Source organism: Perognathus longimembris, chromosome 2, assembly GCF_023159225.1.
Source record: "Perognathus longimembris pacificus isolate PPM17 chromosome 2, ASM2315922v1, whole genome shotgun sequence".
In the NCBI taxonomy this organism is placed as follows: domain Eukaryota; kingdom Metazoa; phylum Chordata; class Mammalia; order Rodentia; family Heteromyidae; genus Perognathus; species Perognathus longimembris.
This window is the reverse complement of record NC_063162.1, coordinates 53,340,030-53,358,887: the sequence shown is the minus strand read 5'-3', so window position 1 is coordinate 53,358,887 and position 18,858 is coordinate 53,340,030. Positions and strand designations below refer to the sequence as shown.

Sequence of the window (18,858 nt, the reverse complement as noted above, 5' to 3'; positions counted from 1 at the left end):
AACACTCCAACAATGTGGATATGTGCATTTGCTTTTGCCAACCACCTGTTGAATGAAATCTCTCCAACAGTTCATGTATGTCTAATAAAATGTGGGATTCAAATTCAGATAAACTATACTTATAAAATGTCTTCCTATTGTACTTGTATAATATTTATAACAATATCAGTAGTAATTGCAATAATGTATCTAAAATCTAATGTATTACTATTGTAGCTTATATGCCAGATTCCATTATTGTAAGATATATTCTGAATTTCAAAACCATAGTAGAAACCAATAACATCTCAATCTTCTAGTAGTCATCTTTAAAAATGCAAGGTCACATACATTATAAGAGAAATAACAAGCCATTTCAAATGTCTAAAAGAAATCTTAGTACCAGTGGCTCACACCTGAAACCCTAGCTACTACAGAGAATGACGTCTGAGAATGGCAGTTCCAAGCCAGCTGGACAGAAAAGTCCCCGTGAAACTCTTATCTCCAATTAACCACGCAGAAATTGAATGGTTCAGGTGGTATATCACTAGTCTCCAGCACCATGAAGCTCAGGAACTGTATTTTAAAAACTTAGTATATAGAAATAAGATTTCAATATTCTATCAGTCACTATTCAAATAAAACATCAAGAACCTGGAAGAAAGGACAATTTCCTAGCAAAAATCGATATTCCCAAACTCAACCAAGAAGAGTTTAACCTAAACAGACCCATATCCAGCATTGAAATAGAAACTCCAATAAGAGGTCTCCCATCCAAGGAAAGCCCAGGGCCAGACGGAGTCACTGCAGAATTCTACAAGGCCTTCAAAACAGAACTCACACCAATATTTCTCAAACTTTTCAATGAAATTGAAAGAGAAAGTTCACCACCAAACACATTCTATGTGGCCAGTATAACCCTCATCCCCAAACCAGGCAGGTACTCCTCAAGGAAAGAGAACTATAGACCGATTTTCCTGATGAACATTGGTGCAAAAATTCTCAACAAAATTCTGGCCTATCAACCTCAACAGGTCTTCAAAATAATCCTACACTATGACCAAACTGGATTCATTCCCTGTTTGCAGAGCTGGTTCAATGTATGCAAGCCAATCAGCGTAATCCACCACATCAACTGAAGCAAGGGCCAGAATCACATGATTATTTTGCTAGATACAGAAAAAGCATTTGATAAGCTCCAGCACCCATATATGATAAAAGCTTTGGAAAAACTCAGATTCCAGGAAACATTCCTGACTATAATTAAGGCTGTCTACCACAAACCCACAGCAATCATTACTCTTAATGGGGAAAAGCTAAAGCCATTTCCTCTAAAATCAGGAGCAAGACAAGGTTCCCTCCAGATAAATGTTAACGGTTGCTTCTCCTTTGCTCTTACAATATAGCACTTAATTAAGTATACCAATGAGAAAAATAAAGCATAGCCTCAGTTTATGGAGTTCTTACATCTGCCATCGCTAAAGGAATCCTATTTTAAGCAAGCCTGAATACCTCAAGATATGTGTACTTATCACTAGGCCAAAATTCTGCACAAACCCTAATGCTTACCATCCCTGATCATCATTGCTTGAGTTGAAAAAAAAATTTTTGGTGGTGAAGCAAACACACTGCATCTTACCACTATCACACCCTTGAGACCCTCCTAGGTCATGCCTACCCGGAGCCCTTTTTATTCCTTACATCATAGTCTCAGGTCATATAGGCAAGAGAAGCCTTTGTGGACCATCCCAAAATCTTCTTTATGAATAGGTTTGCAATCTAAGAGTTAACAAGTTTTACTCTCTCTCTCTCTCCCTCCCTCTCTTTCTCTCTCTCACTCTCTGCTTGTGTGTGTCTGTGTCTGTGTTAGTGTGTGTGTGCGTACTTGTGTGTGTATTACTGTTTAATGAAAACAGAGGTATGTGCTTCTTTTCTACTGGCACTGGTTTGTGTTGTTTCTTTTTGTTTTTGTTGTTGTTTGTTGAGCCACAAGTCCACTCCCTGTTTTGTGTAGTTAATTACAGGTAAAAATCAGGACTGGGCATGTGGCCTTGTGATAGAGTCCTTCCCTAGCACACATGAAGCTCTATGGCCAATTGCTAAGCCCCACATACACAGAAAAAAGCCAGAAGAGGTGATGTGATTCAATGCGCAGAGTGCTAGCCTTTAAGAAAAATGATCCAGGGACATTGACCAGGCCCTTTCTTAAAAGCTGCAGAACTCCCAATGAAAAAAAAAGCATGTTTGGGGCTGGGGATATGGCCTAGTGGCAAGAGTGCCTGCTTCATATACATGAGGCCCTGGGTTTGATTCCTCAGCACCGCATATACAGAAAATGGCCAGAAGTGGCGCTGTGGCTCAAGTGGCATAGTGCTAGCCTTGAGCAAAAAGAAGCCAGGGACAGTGCTCAGGCCCTGAGTCCAAGCCCCAGGACTGGCAAAAAAAAAAAAAAAAAAATTCTGAAACAACAATTTCACTAACTCACCTTGACCAAGCAATCAAATAAAACTTCTCAGTTCAATAACCAATACTATTGTTGATCAGGACTCTTCCTGCCTTTCCAGCTCATCTTTCCTTACTCAATTTCACACATTTTTTCTACACAGACACACACTCACACACACACACACTGCTTTGGACTCTCTGGACAGTCACTCAATGCTGTATTCATATTTCCAGTTTGTTTATATTCCCATTCCCCAGTCTATGATCCTGAATGGCATTCTGGAAGCTTTTCTTGGTTTGTTTTATCTCAGTACCCACTTCTTAGCAGGAACCAAATCAGAACATCAAGAAGAGCCCTCATTCAAGCAGTGTTTCTTTGTGACAAATAAGAAAAACCAGGAAGAATCATCACCAAAACGTGCATTTTATTTGAGTGGGAAATGTCCAGGATGTGCATCTCATCTCATCATGTGCATAGGGCTGCGCATAGTGTCACAACAGGCCCCTTCCAACTTCCCAAGTCATGGAAAAGCTTTGGCTCTTCCCTGAGTGGAGATATTGGTATTATCTGGATTGGGGTAGCTTGTGGAACATAATTTCTGAGAAATAACTTTAAGGGGATTTATTAGGAAAACCACCTTAGTTGAGGCTCAAGGTACCCAATGCAGCAGCTCCTTCCTGCTCTCCTGAACTGCTCAGTAGGAGAGAATCGCATCCACCCCTTCCCAGCAGCCCTTCTGCAAAAGGCAATTGTACTTTCCTGCCGGGAGTCAGAGGTTTCTGGGGAGGACTATGTATCTCTGTGCCCTAGGAAGCTGCATTTGTGGTGGATTTGTGTTCAATAGTGGAAAGTAGAGGCTACTTTTTTCCCAAATATATAAAATAGCTCAGAATAAATTGATGGATTAGCCACTTGTTCCTCCCTTATTGAAGCATTACCTTCATTACAAAATAGGTGATCAGATATACATCAGATCTACATCTGAGCATTGTTTTCCATTGTTCCATGTATTGATTTTTGTATGTCAAATGCCAAAATTTTTAAATTATTATGTAGTTCTTTATGTCTTCATAACTAGGAGGCCAATTTTTTTTTTTAACTCAGGCCCTTGAGCGGGTGTGGCAGGCACTCTACAGATAAACTGGCTTCCAGAGTTTCTGAAACCGCACAATCTTCTCCATCTATGGGGGGGAAGGGGAGGACAGTTCTCCCCTAGCCTTGCCCCTGCTTCCCCTGTGGGGGGAGGATTCTCCCCAAGCCCCGCCCATGCCTCCACCTGTGAGGGAGGATCCTCCCCAAGCCGTGCGCCCCTACTGTGTGGGGAAGGTTCTCCCTAGCCCTGCCCTGCTCCTCCCTCCCCTCCCCCATCCCACCCCCGGTGGCGGGAAGGATTCTCCCTTGAGCCAGCAGCAGCTGTGCACGCTGCGCGCATCTACTGCAACGATGGCACCGGCCACAAGCGACGCCGCCTACTTCCGGAGGGGCAGCCTGTTCTGGTTCACGGTCATCACCGTGTCCTTTAGCTACTTCACGGTAAGGACGGTGGCCGGCGGCCGGCGGCCCACGGAAGGCTCGGTCAGCTCCAGTCCGAGGAGTCCACGGCCGCTGGAAGCGGCTGATGCGCGTGCGCGTTGGGGCTGGAATAGAAGGCGCGTACGCGAAATGCGGACTCTAGGCCGGGCACAAAGAGACCAAGGGGGTGGGGGGAAGTGCAGGCGCGCCCTTGAGCCGGCGGCTCGCGTGTTCTAGGTCTGGAGAATCCGGCCCGCCTGGTTTTTCCTGAGTGGAGGCGGGGACGGCTCCGAGTCGCAGACTTTCAAGATGGTGGTGGCTCCCAAGCCCGAGGTCCGGCGGAATGCCTCCACCTTTTTCCGTACAGCTCTCCCTTTGCCCTCACTGGTCACTGTCCTGATGCTGGGCTACGCCGCGGTAAGGCGTTCGGTGCGTGGCGCATCCGTTTTGGGCTTACGCGGCCCTCGTAGCGCACGGGAGCTGGAGAGTGAGGGGCGGGGAGGAGGGGGGAAGAGAGCCCTTCTGCGCACGCGCGCTCGGCTGCCTAGGTGACCTGTGTACCCGGATGCGGGGTGGGCTCCTGCGAGGGATTCTGTTTGTAGACGTCGGGGCCTGGCGTCCTCCTCCCCGCCGAGGTTCCGAGGCCTGGGGCGGGGGAGTCGAGTTGATAGATTGGTTTCTGTTTGGGGTGGGGGGGAGTGGATTCAGCGGAGGGTAGGGTTTAGAGCACTGCTGTTGAGGTCTGCAGGCCGCGCTGGCTTCTGTGAGGCGGGCCGGTCAGACTGTCTGAAGGCAACGCTGGTGAAGGGCGCACGCTGGTTTAATTGTGAAGGAACGGGGAGGTACTGTGGACATTTCCCAGGAGAACGGGCCTTCGCCCGAATCCTTGGCGGCTCTATGTCGGATGTGACTGTCTCTGTCCAGGTCTCCCATGTGTCACAGTGGCTTTCTAAGAACATTTTTCTGTTCCATGATTCTGTGGCTCTGGCTAGAGACTTCCAAGTTGAGATACCGCGTAGCAGATAGAAAACTGTCTCTTCTGTTCCATCGGTTTTGGAGAATGCAGTGGCATAAGCTTTCATTTTATATGTAAAACAACACATTGGTTTTAGAGAATGATGGATCTGATGGAACAATATAATTTGGAGTCGTTAGCACATGATCATTCTCATGAAGCTATCAGAGATTACGAGATAGACTGCGGGGAAGTTGATACTACAGAAACCTTCTAGAATTTCACAAACCTGATAAAGTTATTTTCCAACTCGTGAGGTAGATCGTTCCCACTTGTAGAGCTACAAAAAAGAGAGAAAAGGGAATTTTGGTGTGTTTTTTTTTAACCTTTAAATAGTCACATAAAGGAGTTTTAGTTCAGCATGTCATGTGAACACAATGTGTCTTGATCAAAGTTACCTCTTTTATCATTCTCCCCTGGAAAAAAAGGTGTTGCAAATTAAATGGGAATTTGAATCAAGTCATAGTTTCTGCAATAAGAAGATGTCCAATGTGTATAAACACTTAAAAGATTGTTAACAACCTTCATAAAATAATTTTTTTCCTGATGTTCAGAAAGAAAAAGAGCCAGCCTGGACACTTAGTCTGATAAGCACATAGTTTACTCTCCACACATTATCCAATGAAGTTGCTTTTAGAAACAAAGTCATGATAAAGGACATTCTTACTGGGGTGAAGTGGTATCTCAATGTTGTTTTGATTTGCATTTCTTTTATGGCCAGTGATGTAGAGCACTTTTTCATATGTCTCTTGGCCTTTCTCCTTTCCTCATCAGAGAAGTCTCTTTTTAAGTCTTTTTTAGCCCACTTGTTGAGGGGGCTGTTGGTTCTTTGCGGTTTTGTTTTGGAGGAATTTAATTTTTTAGTTCTCCATATATTTTAGATATGAGGCCTTTGTCCATTGTATGGCCGGTAAAGATCTTTTCCCAATCTGTGGGCTTTATGTTTATCTTGCAAGCTATGTCCTTTGCCCTGCAGAAGCTCTGCAGTTTGATGCAGTCCCATTTGTCCATCCTTTCTGTGATTTGTAGCATTTCTGGGTCTTTGTTAAGGAAGTTCCATCCTGTGCCAAGGAGCCCAAGTGTTTCTCCTACTCCTTCCTTTAGTGTTTTCAGGGTATCTTTTTTAATTTTGAGGTCATTGATCCATTTGGAATTGATTTTGGTGCAGGGTGATATATAATGTTGGAAGGGATGTGGCCAAAAGGGAACCCTACTTCATTGTTGGTGGGAATGTAAACTGATTCAGCCACTCTGGAAAACGGTATGGAGATTCCTCAGAAGGCTAAATATAGAGATCCCCTATGACCCAGCAGCCCCACTTTTGGGCATCTACCCAAAAGACCACAAACACTAAAGCCACCAGCACAACAATATTCATCGCAGCACAATTTGTCATAGCTAAAATATGGAACCAACCCAGATGCCTCTCAGTAGACAAATGGATCAAGAAAATGTGGTACATATACACAGTGGAATTTTATGCCTCTATCAGAAAGAATGACATTGCCCCATTTGTAAGGAAATGGAAGGACTTGGAAAAAGTTATACTAAGTGAAGTGAGCCAGACCCAAAGAAACATGGACTCTATGGTTTCCCTCATAGGGAATAATTAGCACAGGTTTAGGCTAGTCACCACAGAGGATCACAAGAGCCTAATAGCTATGCCCTTATGAACACATAAGATGGTGCTAAGTGAAATGAACTCCATGTTATGGAAGCGACTGTTACACCACTGTTGTAATTACTTTCAACATGCCATGTGAAACCGTAGCTTCTTTTCTTGATGATCCTCTTGTATCCCCTTCCTGTGGTTGTCCCTGCTATATCTCATCTGAGTACCCTGGATACTGTATATACTGGTATTAGAACTAGGGAATATCAAAATCAAGAGACAAAGGATAAAAAGACAAATGACTCCAAAAGCAATACTTACAAAACCATTTGGTGTAAACCACAACTCATGGGGGGAGAGGGAAAGAGGGGAATGAGGGAAGATGTAACAAACAGTACAAGAAATATACCCAAGGCCTAACATATGAAACTGTAACCTCTCTGTACATCATTTTGTCAATAAATAAGAAAAAAGAAATAAATTTAAAAACAGAAACTAAAAGTCATGAACTGGGGACCAAATGCATTTGTTTATAATTTCTTTGATCTGTAGTTGTAGAGTCAATATTATTTGAAAACTGCTTTCAAAAAAAAAAAAAGGAAAACTTGTTTTTCAGAAGCCTAATAGATATTTTGTGCCTTTGGTTATGTTTCAGTGGGTTGTCCTCTGGCCTCAGACTATCCCTTACCAGAGCCTTGGCCTCCTGGGGTCCTTCACACGGTACCTGGTAGACCACCATTACACTCTCCTACACAGTGGGTAAGGAGAACTGCAGAAATGGGTTGTGGGTTGATGTTTCTAAGCTACCTTTCTCTTTTAAATTTCTGTGTTAGATTTCAACAACAGGCAGCTACCACTTTAGACTCAGCTAACCTTTGGCTTCTTTTATTTCAGGTTTTGGCTTGCCTGGTTGATCCATGTGGGAGAGTCTTTATATGCTATGGTATTGTGCAAGTAAGGATGTATTATAGGTCTCTGTTACCTTTCTCCTGGTATCTAATGGAGGGTGCAAGGAGGCACAGTTAAATAATTCACACACTTCTAGGCTGAGAGAACTCTCAGGTAGAGCCAGATACCCTGTACTTAATTCTGTGAGTCTGGCACTGAGGGAGTCCTCAGTAAATAGTTGATCAATGAGTACCATTCATTTATGTTGGTTAATTAGTTATTTAGATGAGTTTTGTTGTGTTTTAAAAGCTCTCTGTGTAGTCCTAACTACAACAAAAGGTTAGGGTCTGTCTTTTGTTTTGCTGAAGAGTTGTTACTGGCCTAGGCTGATGCTTCTCATCCTGATTTTGCCTACATCACCTGAGAAACTTCTTCAAAGTCTGTAATATCTAAAGTTTAATATCCAGTACAAGAAATGTATCCAAAGTTTAATATCTAATTTCCAGACTCAGACATCTTAATGGGGCTTGCTTCAGACTTAGGCTCCATAGATAATTATGGGACACAGTACAGTTAGAGGCTCCAAACCTGACTCTCTATTCAGCAGATGCCCACATAGGTTAAGATTTTGAGAGAATGCTTTAAAAGAAAAAATTCCCTTTACCTTTGTACTTTAAGCATAAACAGAAACTATGGTACAATACAAAAGATGGTTGTGATAACAAGACTTTTTTTGTAACTCATCATTTTGGTCTGATCAAAAGTAACTCACTAAAAAAAAGTAACACTTTTGTGTTATTTCTAAAAGTACAAAATAAAATTATAGCTCATAGTTGTTTTAGTTTGGTTCGTTGGTTTTTGCTGGTTCTGTAGTTTGAACTCATAGCTTTGTGCTTACTAGACAGAAACTCTACCATTTGAGCCATTCCTCTAGCCCAAAAGGTTATTTTGGGTAGGAACTGCCCAGCACAGATCTCGTCTACATGCAGTTGGGCCTTTCAGGCAAGCTTCCTTTTAAACCATCTGTGTCTGCACAGCTCGTGATAAGCAGCCTCCTGTCCCTCCTATGTAGTATTTCTGCAAGGGCATGCCCTTCCCAGTACAGCCATGTTTCCTTACTCCCACCTAGCAGGCTGAACCAATTTTTGCACTCAGATATTATTCCTTTGTCCCAATCCCAGTGGTTTGATTTGAAGCTGGTGTTTGGGCTTGACTTGTATACCTTGCATCTGTTGTGGTATAAAACCTATCAGAACTGGGTGAGATGCATACTGTTTTTCATACAAGAAAACTGCAAGCACCTAAGTAATTATCCAGGCCACTGCCAATTGGGGGCAAAGCCAAGATTCTCCTTTGGTCTATCTCCAAAACATTCACTCTCACTGGGCACTAGTAATCTTAGCTACTCTGGAGGCTGAGATATAAGGATCACCATTTGAAGCCAGCCTATTTGAAAAAGTCCATGAAACTCTTACCTCCATTTAACCAGCAAAAAGCCAGAAATGGATCTGTGGCTCAAGTGGTAGAGTGCCAGCCTTGAGTGGAAAAACCACCATGCCTGAAGTTCAAGTCCCAGTACGGGGGAGGAGAGGGGCGAGGAATCTGAAGACATAGTAGAGCTTTTGACCCCATCCAGTGGTCAGAAGCACTTCACAGTTACCCCCAAATAACAGCCCGACTGGAGCTGTGCACCATTTGAGATGCATCTAGAAAGAAAGAAAGATGACAATAGTATGACCTAGGCATTCAATTTCAAGTGAAACACAGCAAAATAAACCCAGTAAAACGATGGAAATTATCAATGAAAAATAGGCACTATTTCACCCGACAATTCAATAGAACTATATAATTAAATTTCTGGTGTTTAAATTTTGCTCATTCTTTTGCAGGTCTAAAGGAATCACAGATAGCTGGACTCAACTCCTCTGGTTCCTGCAGACATTTCTCTTTGGAATAGCATCTCTCTCCATCTTAATCGCTTATCGACCAAAGCACCAAAAACGCACTTGAATGTACACTCTCACCATTTCTACATTCAATGTCTTCTTTTTGGGGGTGCTAGGTTTACTTGATCATTCCACTTTCTATGAAGCACCCATCCTGATAAGTTATTTAAGACCCCCTAATTAGGCATCTTTCTTTCCTATGCTCTGATTAAACTTGAATAGGTCAGTTGTTCCTTAAGAAAGAACTGGGTACCTGTGGCTCATGCCTGTAATCCTAGCTACTCAGGAGGCTGAGAATCACAGTTCAAAACCAGCCCTGGTAGGAAAGTCTGTGAGATTCTTATCTCCAATTAACTACCCCAAAAAACAGGAAGTGGACTTATGGCTCAAGTGATAGAGAACTAGCCTTGAACAGAAAAGCTCAAGGCTAGCACCCAGGCCCTGAGTTCAAGCCTCAGAAATGATTCTGGCTTTCCAGCTCTGCAAACTCACTAGCTTGCCAGATGGCGCAAGACCGGTTTCCCCAGGCTTTGGCTGTGTTGGTGCTTGTCTGCCCTCAGCTGGAGCATATATTGGGTTTGCCCATTGATCACCTTTGCTCCCACTTTCCAATCAACCCATAACCTTCACCACCACCACTATCTCTCCTTCTCTCAATTATTTTCCTACCTTTTGGGACCAAGTTAAAGAGACATTCTCTCAGTACCAGGATTCCACAAACATGTACTAGGCACCTGGCAGGTAGGAGCTAATCCTTGAAAACCTCACTTCGACTACAGAGAAACAGAGGCCTTGCTGAGGGATGACACAGAAGCCCAGAGCACCTGCTGAGACCCAGCAGCCAGGTGGGGACGCCCTGCCATGATGCCAGCCAGAGATTTTGCCCTGCATGTGGCGTCTGGAACCCAGCCTTGTAGCCTGAGGGGGTCTCTTGGTTCCTGCTCAATGCTGCTTTCTCTCAGGCCACATGGTAGACAGCTTTCCTTCCCCTGGGCCCGTCTAGAGCAAGATCTTCTGAACTGCACACTGTACAAGAAATCACACTTCTCCTCAGCTGCCCCAGCCTGTCTACCTCTACCATAAATATTTCAATGGTTCTTGTTAGAAAAAGATCCCCTACCTCTGTTTTAGAGGGATGAGGGAGAGAAAATGGATGAAAAGTAGCTAGGAAACCATAATAAAAATAGAGTGCAACCATCTACAAAGCTAGCATAAGGAATCTGAGTGAAAGCAGTTCATCAGTAGGTTGGGCATGGAAAGCAAATGTGATTATAGGCTATTCTGAAGTATCATAGCAAAGCCCCTTGGTAAAATTAATACATACTAAAAAATGACAGGGGTGGGAAGAGGTAGGGAAAGTAAATGTGGGTGAATATGAAAATGGAACACTGAAACCTAGAAGAAGGTGTGGAGTAGGGAGTGTGCTAGAGGGGGTATTGTTGATTGGGGTTGCCCCCCAATACACCTAATATGTCAGATTATCAAACAAGATTAACTTGAATTAAAATGCTGTGAATTAACTCTCTAAGTAAAGGGCTTTCTTTTTGTATTTATCAGATTTTCTTTGCTGGTACAGGGTCCTGAATTTAGGAGCTTCGAGCTATTTTACTCAGCTTGCTTGTTCACAGCTGGCTCTCTACCATTTGTACCACACCACCAACCCACCTTTTGGTGGATATTTCAGAGGCGGAATCTCACAGAGCCTTTTTTGCAAGAGCTGGCTTCAAACCTCAACCCTCCAGGCCTCAGCCTCCTGAGTATCTAGGATTATAGGTGGGAACACCAGCACCTGGCTGTTTGGAAGTATTGACCACATATGATTCTTTGTGGGGCTGTCCACTTCAAATATCAGCTTGTCACTAACAAAGAAGTATAAACCAGGCTCACATTTATAATCCTAACTACTTGGGAGGCTGGGATCTGAGGATCACAATTCAAAGCCAGCCTGAGCAGAAAGTCCATAAGATGTACCTCAAATTAGCCAACAAAAAGCCATAAATGGTGCTCTGGCTCAAGAAGTACAGCACTGGCCTTCAGCAAAGGTCTGAGACAGCATGGGCCCTGAATTCAAGCACACAAAAAAGTCTAGGCTAGGAGAGCAGCTCAGTCATAGAGCTCTTGCCTTACACCAGCCTTGGTTTCCATCTCCAAGAGGAACAAGCCCTGGCTGTGGGATGTGTGATATAATGGCCTCCCGGGCCGCCATGGCCCATTAGCACTCCCACGCTCACTGGGCCAGTAGAAGGACATTGGTGTCTCCATCAGCATTTGGTAAACCAGCAAGAGACTAGTGCTCTGCCATTCTTTTTAATACAAGACATACAAGATCCTATCATCTTATTTAGGGAGTTGTCCCAGCTTCTGGAGGGAATCTTAGTGAACAAATGTTGGAGGTCACTCACTTTAGAGAACCCCTCCCCCAAAGTGCATCCCAGCAAGGGTGAAAGGACTTAAGCAAGCCCACCGAAAGGAAGGGAGGAGGGTCTGAAGTTTGAAGCCAGCCTGGATTACTTGGTAAGACCCTATGACACACAGACCCAGGCAGTCTGCGGTGGTAGCATTTCTCAGGCTTGTGCAGCATTTTTTTTTAATTATTTGCTTATCAAAGGAATGTAAAAACTTACAAAGCCAGATTTCCCAGGGAAATAAGAAACGGCTCTTTTCCTTTGGGCAATGGGACACAAAATATGGTGGTACAATTGCAATCATTTTTATTTAATCTTGTATAAAAGATATTTATGATTTATCTTTCCTGCTGTCATTTTGCAAATAAAAACAAGCACATGCAAATACCCTTCACAGCCATACGAATCACCTTTGGGGGGCTGGGCATGGTAGGGCATACCTGTAATCTCAGAAGGTTGAAGCAGGATGGCTGTGGATTACAGACTAGCCCATTCTCCATGGTAAGACCCTATCTCAAAGCTTGCTTCCCCCACAAAAATAACCAGATTCTCAAAAACCCTCTACAATCTCAGCCGGAATTACTACTCTGAAGTGATCAGAAATCATATACCTTCCCTGCTACTGGGAATTCACATTGCCCAGTCAACACAAGATGGGGGCTGATGAAGCCCAGGGTCACCGTAGAGAGACAAGGAAATGTAGCAGCCAAGCAACACTCTGGGAGTGGGCAGCTATGGGTGCACACTTCAGTCCTGTTAGGGCTGTTGCTACCCCTCAGGAGCAAATGTCAGCAAATGGGTGGAAGAGGCTTTGGACTTTGAGTCACAGATCCATCCAAAAAGTATCCACACTTAAAGCCATATATCACACAGTATATATGTGTGGCTGGGGGTACTAGGGCTTGAACTCAGGGACTCACACACTTGCTTGGCTTTTTTGACTGGTGCTCTACCACTTGAGCCATACCTCTATTTCTGTCTTTTTGCTGGTTAATTGGAGATGAGATGTGTGTCCAATCTGGTTTTGAACCTTGATCCTCAGATCTCAGCTCCTGCCTGACTAGGATTATAGACATGAGCCACCAGCACCCAGCTTGTTTATTTCCTTGTAATTCCCATTTCCCTACTGACTCCAGACAATTTCAGTGTGTTTTTGTGTTTGTTTTGTTTTGTTTTGTTGCCAGTCCTGGGGCTTGGACTCACAGCCTGAACATTGTCTCTGGCTTCTTTTTGCTCAAGGCTAGCACTCTACTGTTGGGGATTATTATGGCCTTGGGAAGGCTGCCCTTCCGCCAGCTTTGGGACAATGGAAGTCCCTCCCACCTTCTGGCCTCCACCCCTTGGGAGGTGAACACGTGCGTGCCACCATGATGGGGTTGTCCCGCCCACAAAGGGAAGTTTCGTGATGTCACTTGATGAACGTGATCCCTAGCCTATGACTGGCCCTTTGGCCAGCCCCCTTTCTTTCCCGCCATTACTTCTATATAAGTGCCTTTCCATATTAAAGTCTTTGAGACGCTTCCCACCACCGCAGCGTGTCCCTGATGCCTTCCTTTTACTTAGCGCTTGCCCATGTGAGCACGCCTTTGGCCTTCTGCTGGCGGAGGGCCAGGCTGAGTGCTCTTTCATAGAGTTTGTGGTTACCATTCTCCCCGTGGGGGGAGAAAGGGGTTGTCCAGACCCCAACACTCCACCACTTGAGCCACAATGCCACTTTTGGCTTTTTCTGTATATGTGGTGCTGAGGAATCAAACCCAGGGCTTCATGCATGCTAGGCAAGCACTCTACCACTAGACCACATTCCCAGCCCCTTCAATGTGTTTTATGTGCATGTATTCTTGCAAAAATATACATTGTTCTGTGTGTGTATTGAATTCAATGAAAGGCTCATTCGTGTTGCCATAGGTCCATTGCTATTAAACTTTGGCATCTTGCAAAAGGGCTCTGAGGGCTGTGAGTTGGGTAACTAATTTATCTGATTTTCACTTAATTTTTGACAATTTGACAATCATTCAGTTGCTCACATTCTCCATTGTTCTCTTAAGAGAGAGAAAGCTTGTTTCCCAGACAGTGAGAACCAATGGAAATCTACATAGTTTGTGAACAAGAAAATAATCATTGGGGGGGGGTCAAGGTCCAGGCTGGCCAACTAGCATAGCTGACATCAGAAGGCTCAAAAAAAAAAAAAAAAATCTATGTTGTTTTACCCAATTGAGCTAGAATTGCATTACGCCACACAATAGATATGAGATGAAATCATGTTAGTGACCCACTTCTAATCAGACTATTGGAAGAGACTCAGAAACTAAGAAAAGTAACCACGGATGTCACACACTCAATTCAGTGACAGAACCAGATCCCGACTGGCAGCTCAGTGGAAGAATGTTGAGTGGGTCTTGACTCCCAGAGTTTGAAAATGTTACCCAGGACTGAAACAGTAAGAGAATAGACATCCTGCCTATGTTACTGGCCCCTGCCTTTGATACCGTTTCCATGGCAACACACCATACTGTAAACACTCTTCCAACCCAAGGGTTTTCTTGCCATCCACTAACAGTACAGTGATAATACAATGCACATGTACACAGGATGGGGGTGTTTATAACATCTGCACAGCTGGCTTACAGACTTATTTTCTGAGGGTTTCCTAGGAAACCAAAAATATATATGTGATGCAATTCCAGTGTTTAATGTGTCATTAGTATTATCCTGGTGTCCAGTCATGTCTGCTACAAAACACACTTTAAGGACAGGAGGAGGAGGAGGACGAGGAGGAGGAGGAGGAGGCTGCAGGGATGCTACAGAATAGCTTCCAGGTTAGCAAGAGCAAGCAGCCACTTATGTGATGGTGAACCAGTCATTGGATTAACAGGCTTGCTTGCAAGCTTTCAACTGACCCTACTTTAACCCTATGGTGCAGCTAGCCCATTTTTCTCACTTAGAAAATTGGACCTAATGCTTGTTTAGAGTCAGAAGCAGTGAGTGCAAGAGCCAACAATCAAACCTAGATCCCTGAGGCTCCAAAGCCAATATTCACAACCTGTCTCCAGGGCTAAGTGTTTGTAGATGACAGATGGCGCCACAGCACAAAGTGAAATACAATTTCCTGTGTAATATATATTTAACCATTACCCTCTAATGTCTTTCAAAGTCTCAAGCTTCCCAAGCAGGCCCTCAACCACTTGAGACCACGCACACACATACATAAACTAGCCTCTATTTTTTAGGGGGGCAGGAGGTCATGGGGCTTGAACTCAGGGCCTGGGTGCTATCCCTGAGCTCTTTTACGCAAGGCAAGCTCCCTACCACTTTGAGGAGGGGAGGGAAGTATTGAACACACCTAGGTAACCTACACCCAGACAAAACGACAGGAAAATATACCAGCATTTCAGAAAGCACCTTCCTCTCTCTCAGTCACTACCCATACCCCCCCCCAGCCCACAAAAAAGAAAGAGACAATAAGTTCTCTTAGCCTGCATTCATTTCGCTCATATTAATACTTACCTTTCAGATAAATCGAATCAGGGCTGGGGATGTGGCCTAGTGGCAAGACTGCTTGCCTCGTATACATGAGGCCCTGGGTTCAATTCCCCAGCACCACATATACAGAAAATGGCCAGAGTGGCGCTGCGGCTCAAGTGGCAGAGTGCTAGCCTTGAGCAAAAAGAAGCCAGGGACAGTGCTAAGGCCCTGAGTCCAAGCCCCAGGACTGGCCAAAAAAAAAAAAAAAAAAATCAAAACAACAAAAAAAAAAAACATGAATCAGCACTTTCATGAATCTTCTTTTTATTCACAGATTGTTGCATAGTAGTGAATCACTCACTCATCAGGTGTCAGCTTAGGACTACTATTGATTCAGGAAGGGATGTGGGTAGATAGGGTAGTGTTCGCTGGGGTGGTGTAGTAGCTCACTCATAAGGTGGTACTGATACAGAATTTTTTGCCTGTTGCTCAGGGTGGGCAGAGCCCACACAAGTCCTTCTAGTCAGCAGCCCGCAGAGACTATCTCTAGCAGGCAACACCTTCTAGTGTACAGCAGCCACTGCTAGTGCTTCTGAGCCTCCTCAGGTTCTTGTCTCGGGAATTAGACCAATGAACTCCAGGACAGTGGAGAGTGAGTGTGCAGAACTGCATTCAGAAAACAAGGGTCCTGCTGGAGGGCAGCTTCAGCTGCTGCTCTGTCTGTCCTTCAGGTGTGCCCTCCATTGGTCCTCCATCCTTTCTCCTTCAGGTGTTCCCTCCATCGGTCCTCCATCCACTCTCCTTCAGGAGCTCCCTTCGTCAGTCCTCCATCCTCTCCTTCAGGTGCTCCCTCTATCGGTCCTCCATCCCATCCCCTCTCCTTCAGGTGCTCCCTCCATCCATCCTCCACTCTCCTTCAGGTGCTCCCTCCGTCAGTCCTTCATCTACTCTCCTTCAGGGGCTCCCTCCATCCTCCATCCACTCTCCTTCAGGTGCTCCATCTATCCATCCTCCATCCACTCTCCTTCAGGTGCTCCCTCCATCAGTCCTCCATCCTCTCTCCTTCTGGAGGCTGAGACAAGAGGAGGATCTCTTCAGCCCATAAATTCAAAAAATAACCTAGGCCACATTAAAAAAAAAACTCCAAAAACAAAGGGCAAAGATGTAGCTCAGTGGTAGAGCTCTTTCCTAAAATGTTGGAAGGTTCTGGGTCCCTCCCCAGCACTGAAAAACAGCCAAAATAGAACAAAGTGCAAATAAAACCTAGGAGAAAGAGTTTGGAAAGTTCCTACTGAAAAGAAATGAGAAATATTTTAGGAATTAGAAATACCCTGATTTGAACATTACACAATTTTTCTACATGTATTGAGACCCCATAAATAATATGTACAATTGTGTGTCAATTAAACATGCATAATGAATGCTTAAGACAATTTCAGAAAAAACGAGAAGGAGTGTGTGACTACATCACCTCTATCAGTACCTCCACTGTTAGCACTAAGGTGTGCTTTCCTGGGCTGGGCTCGGTGACTCACATCTGTAATCTCAGCTACTCAGGAGTTGGAGATTAGGAGGATGGCTATTGGAGGCTAGCTTAGGCAAAAATCAATCATCCTGGCCTAATGGTACCTGTCTGTAATCCCAGTTACATGGATGGCATAGACAAAAGAGGTATGAAGCTGTCTTGGGACAGAAAAGGACAGATACTATTGAAGAAATAATTATAGCAGCTCCCCCCCCCCGAAAAGGCTCAAGTCGTAAACCACCAACCTTAAGTAAAAAAGGCATGTGAAAGTGAGAGACCCTAATATTGACACAATTAAAAAACAAAAAAGTATTGCTGGTGCCAGGGGCTCACACCTGTAATCCTAGCTACTTGAGAGGATGGTATCTGAGGACTGCAGTTCAAAGCCAGCCCAGGCAGAAAAGTCTATGAAACTCTTATCTCCAATTAACCACAAAAAGCCAGAACTAGAGCTGTGGCTCAAAGTGGTAGAGAGCTACCCTGGAGCTAAAACCTCAGGAACAGGCCCCAAGTTCAAGCCCCACAACCAACAAAAGAAGAAAGAAAAATCTTAAATCTGAACATCTCACATCCTCTTCCCCTTTCCCATACCTGCTGGAGATGACCACATGCACATCTGTGCAGTCCCTGGCTGGATGGGCTGTGGGCCTTGGGCTAGCAGCCACCCTCTGTGGGGCAGAGAGGAGGCAGGCAGCCTTGTCAGATACATGGAGGGCCCTCCAGCAGTGGCTCGTTCTTCTCATGGCTCTGGAAATCCCTGCCTTTGCCCAAAGCAGAAGACAAGAATGCTTTGTGCAGCTCCTGGCCTCCTCCCTCACCCCAGCCGCTGAGGTTTCCAATTCTCCGCTGCCGCCAGGGACAGTCAGCCTCCATTTTCTGTTTCTCTTGGCCTCCGGCCTTTGGGCCTGGGTCAGGAAGTGACACTCCTGGCAGATTCGCCTCCATTTGATACAAGAGTTTCTGAGATTTGTCTGCCTAGGCTGGCTTCAAACCGTGATCCTCAGATCTCAGCCTACTGAAGAGCTAAGATTACATGTGTGAGCCACCAGCACTGCACTCGACCCCAGCTTCTTAATCTGCAGAACATTCCACCAAGACTTCAGAGCATCACCAGAGCGGGCCCCCACTGCAGGACAGACGCTCTAGGTGACTATGTGAACGACTGCCCTTTCCTTCTTCTCTGAGCTCTACTTAACACTGTCAAGAACAGGACTTCAACACTTTCAAGTGTACAGATATGCAAATTCTGCAATTGACTCCTCCCTCCTTGGCTCTGGTGTTTTGTTCCATTACACACCCAAGTAACACTGCAGATCAGTATTTCCTGACACAGGCTGTGGTATCTTACTCACTTGTCCCTTTGCTGATGAGTTAAGAGAGATCTCTCTAAATCCAGTCTCATTTTGTATCTGAATGGAAGTCATGATTTCTGTATCCTTCCTGAAAAATATATTTTTCACCTGTCACCCTGGCTACTAAGGAGGCTGATCTCTGAGGATCCCAGTTCAAAGCCAACGAATGGGGCAGGAAAGTCTGTGAGACTCTTATCTCCAATTAACCACCAAAAAGCCAGAAGCTTGGTGTAGCTCAAATGGTAGAGCAAGAGGCTTGAGCAAAAAAGCTCAAGGACAGTGCCCAAGCCCTGAGTTCAAGCCCCAGGATGGATGCCAACAGGTGCACCACACACACACACACACACACACACACACACACACACACACACTTGGGAAGAGGAGTCTGTCTCTGACCAAACCCTGTTGGATGTTTCTGGGTAGTAGGTGGAGGAAGTGTCCACATTCCTGGGATTCCTGGGTTCGAACCCTCCAGGTCAGGGTAAAAGGGAACAAAATGCTTCACCTGGGCTCAGTGGACCCTCTGGGAAACCGGCAGGCTCCCCCGGGACTGCGATCCCCGGGACGACTGAGGGGAGGGCAGAGGAGGGGAAGGGTGAGGACAGGTGGGGAGGGGAAGGAGAGGGAGGGGAGCCGAGAGGAGGGGAAGGGAGCGATGGGAGGGGAAGGGAAGAGGGCAGGGCAGGACAGGGCGGCCCCGCCGGGGAGGCCCGCAC

The 18,858-nt window shown here is 45.0% G+C and overlaps 1 protein-coding gene across 2 annotated transcripts; it reads left to right on the top strand.

The window, feature by feature from the left end:
- Positions 1-3,805: 3,805 nt before the first annotated feature.
- Positions 3,806-9,679, top strand: Tmem254 (transmembrane protein 254). 2 transcript variants are annotated; one of them, XM_048339153.1, is made up of 4 exons: positions 3,806-3,958; positions 7,220-7,323; positions 7,459-7,518; positions 9,342-9,679. In XM_048339153.1, exons 1-4 carry the CDS (start codon positions 3,869-3,871, stop codon positions 9,460-9,462), a joined length of 375 nt encoding a protein of 124 aa, XP_048195110.1. In that variant the 5' UTR covers positions 3,806-3,868; the 3' UTR covers positions 9,463-9,679. The 2 variants fall into 2 exon arrangements, with proteins under 2 accessions (XP_048195110.1, XP_048195109.1); XM_048339152.1 differs by lacking the exon at positions 3,806-3,958 and adding an exon at positions 4,136-4,354.
- The last annotated feature ends 9,179 nt before the right edge of the window (positions 9,680-18,858 follow it).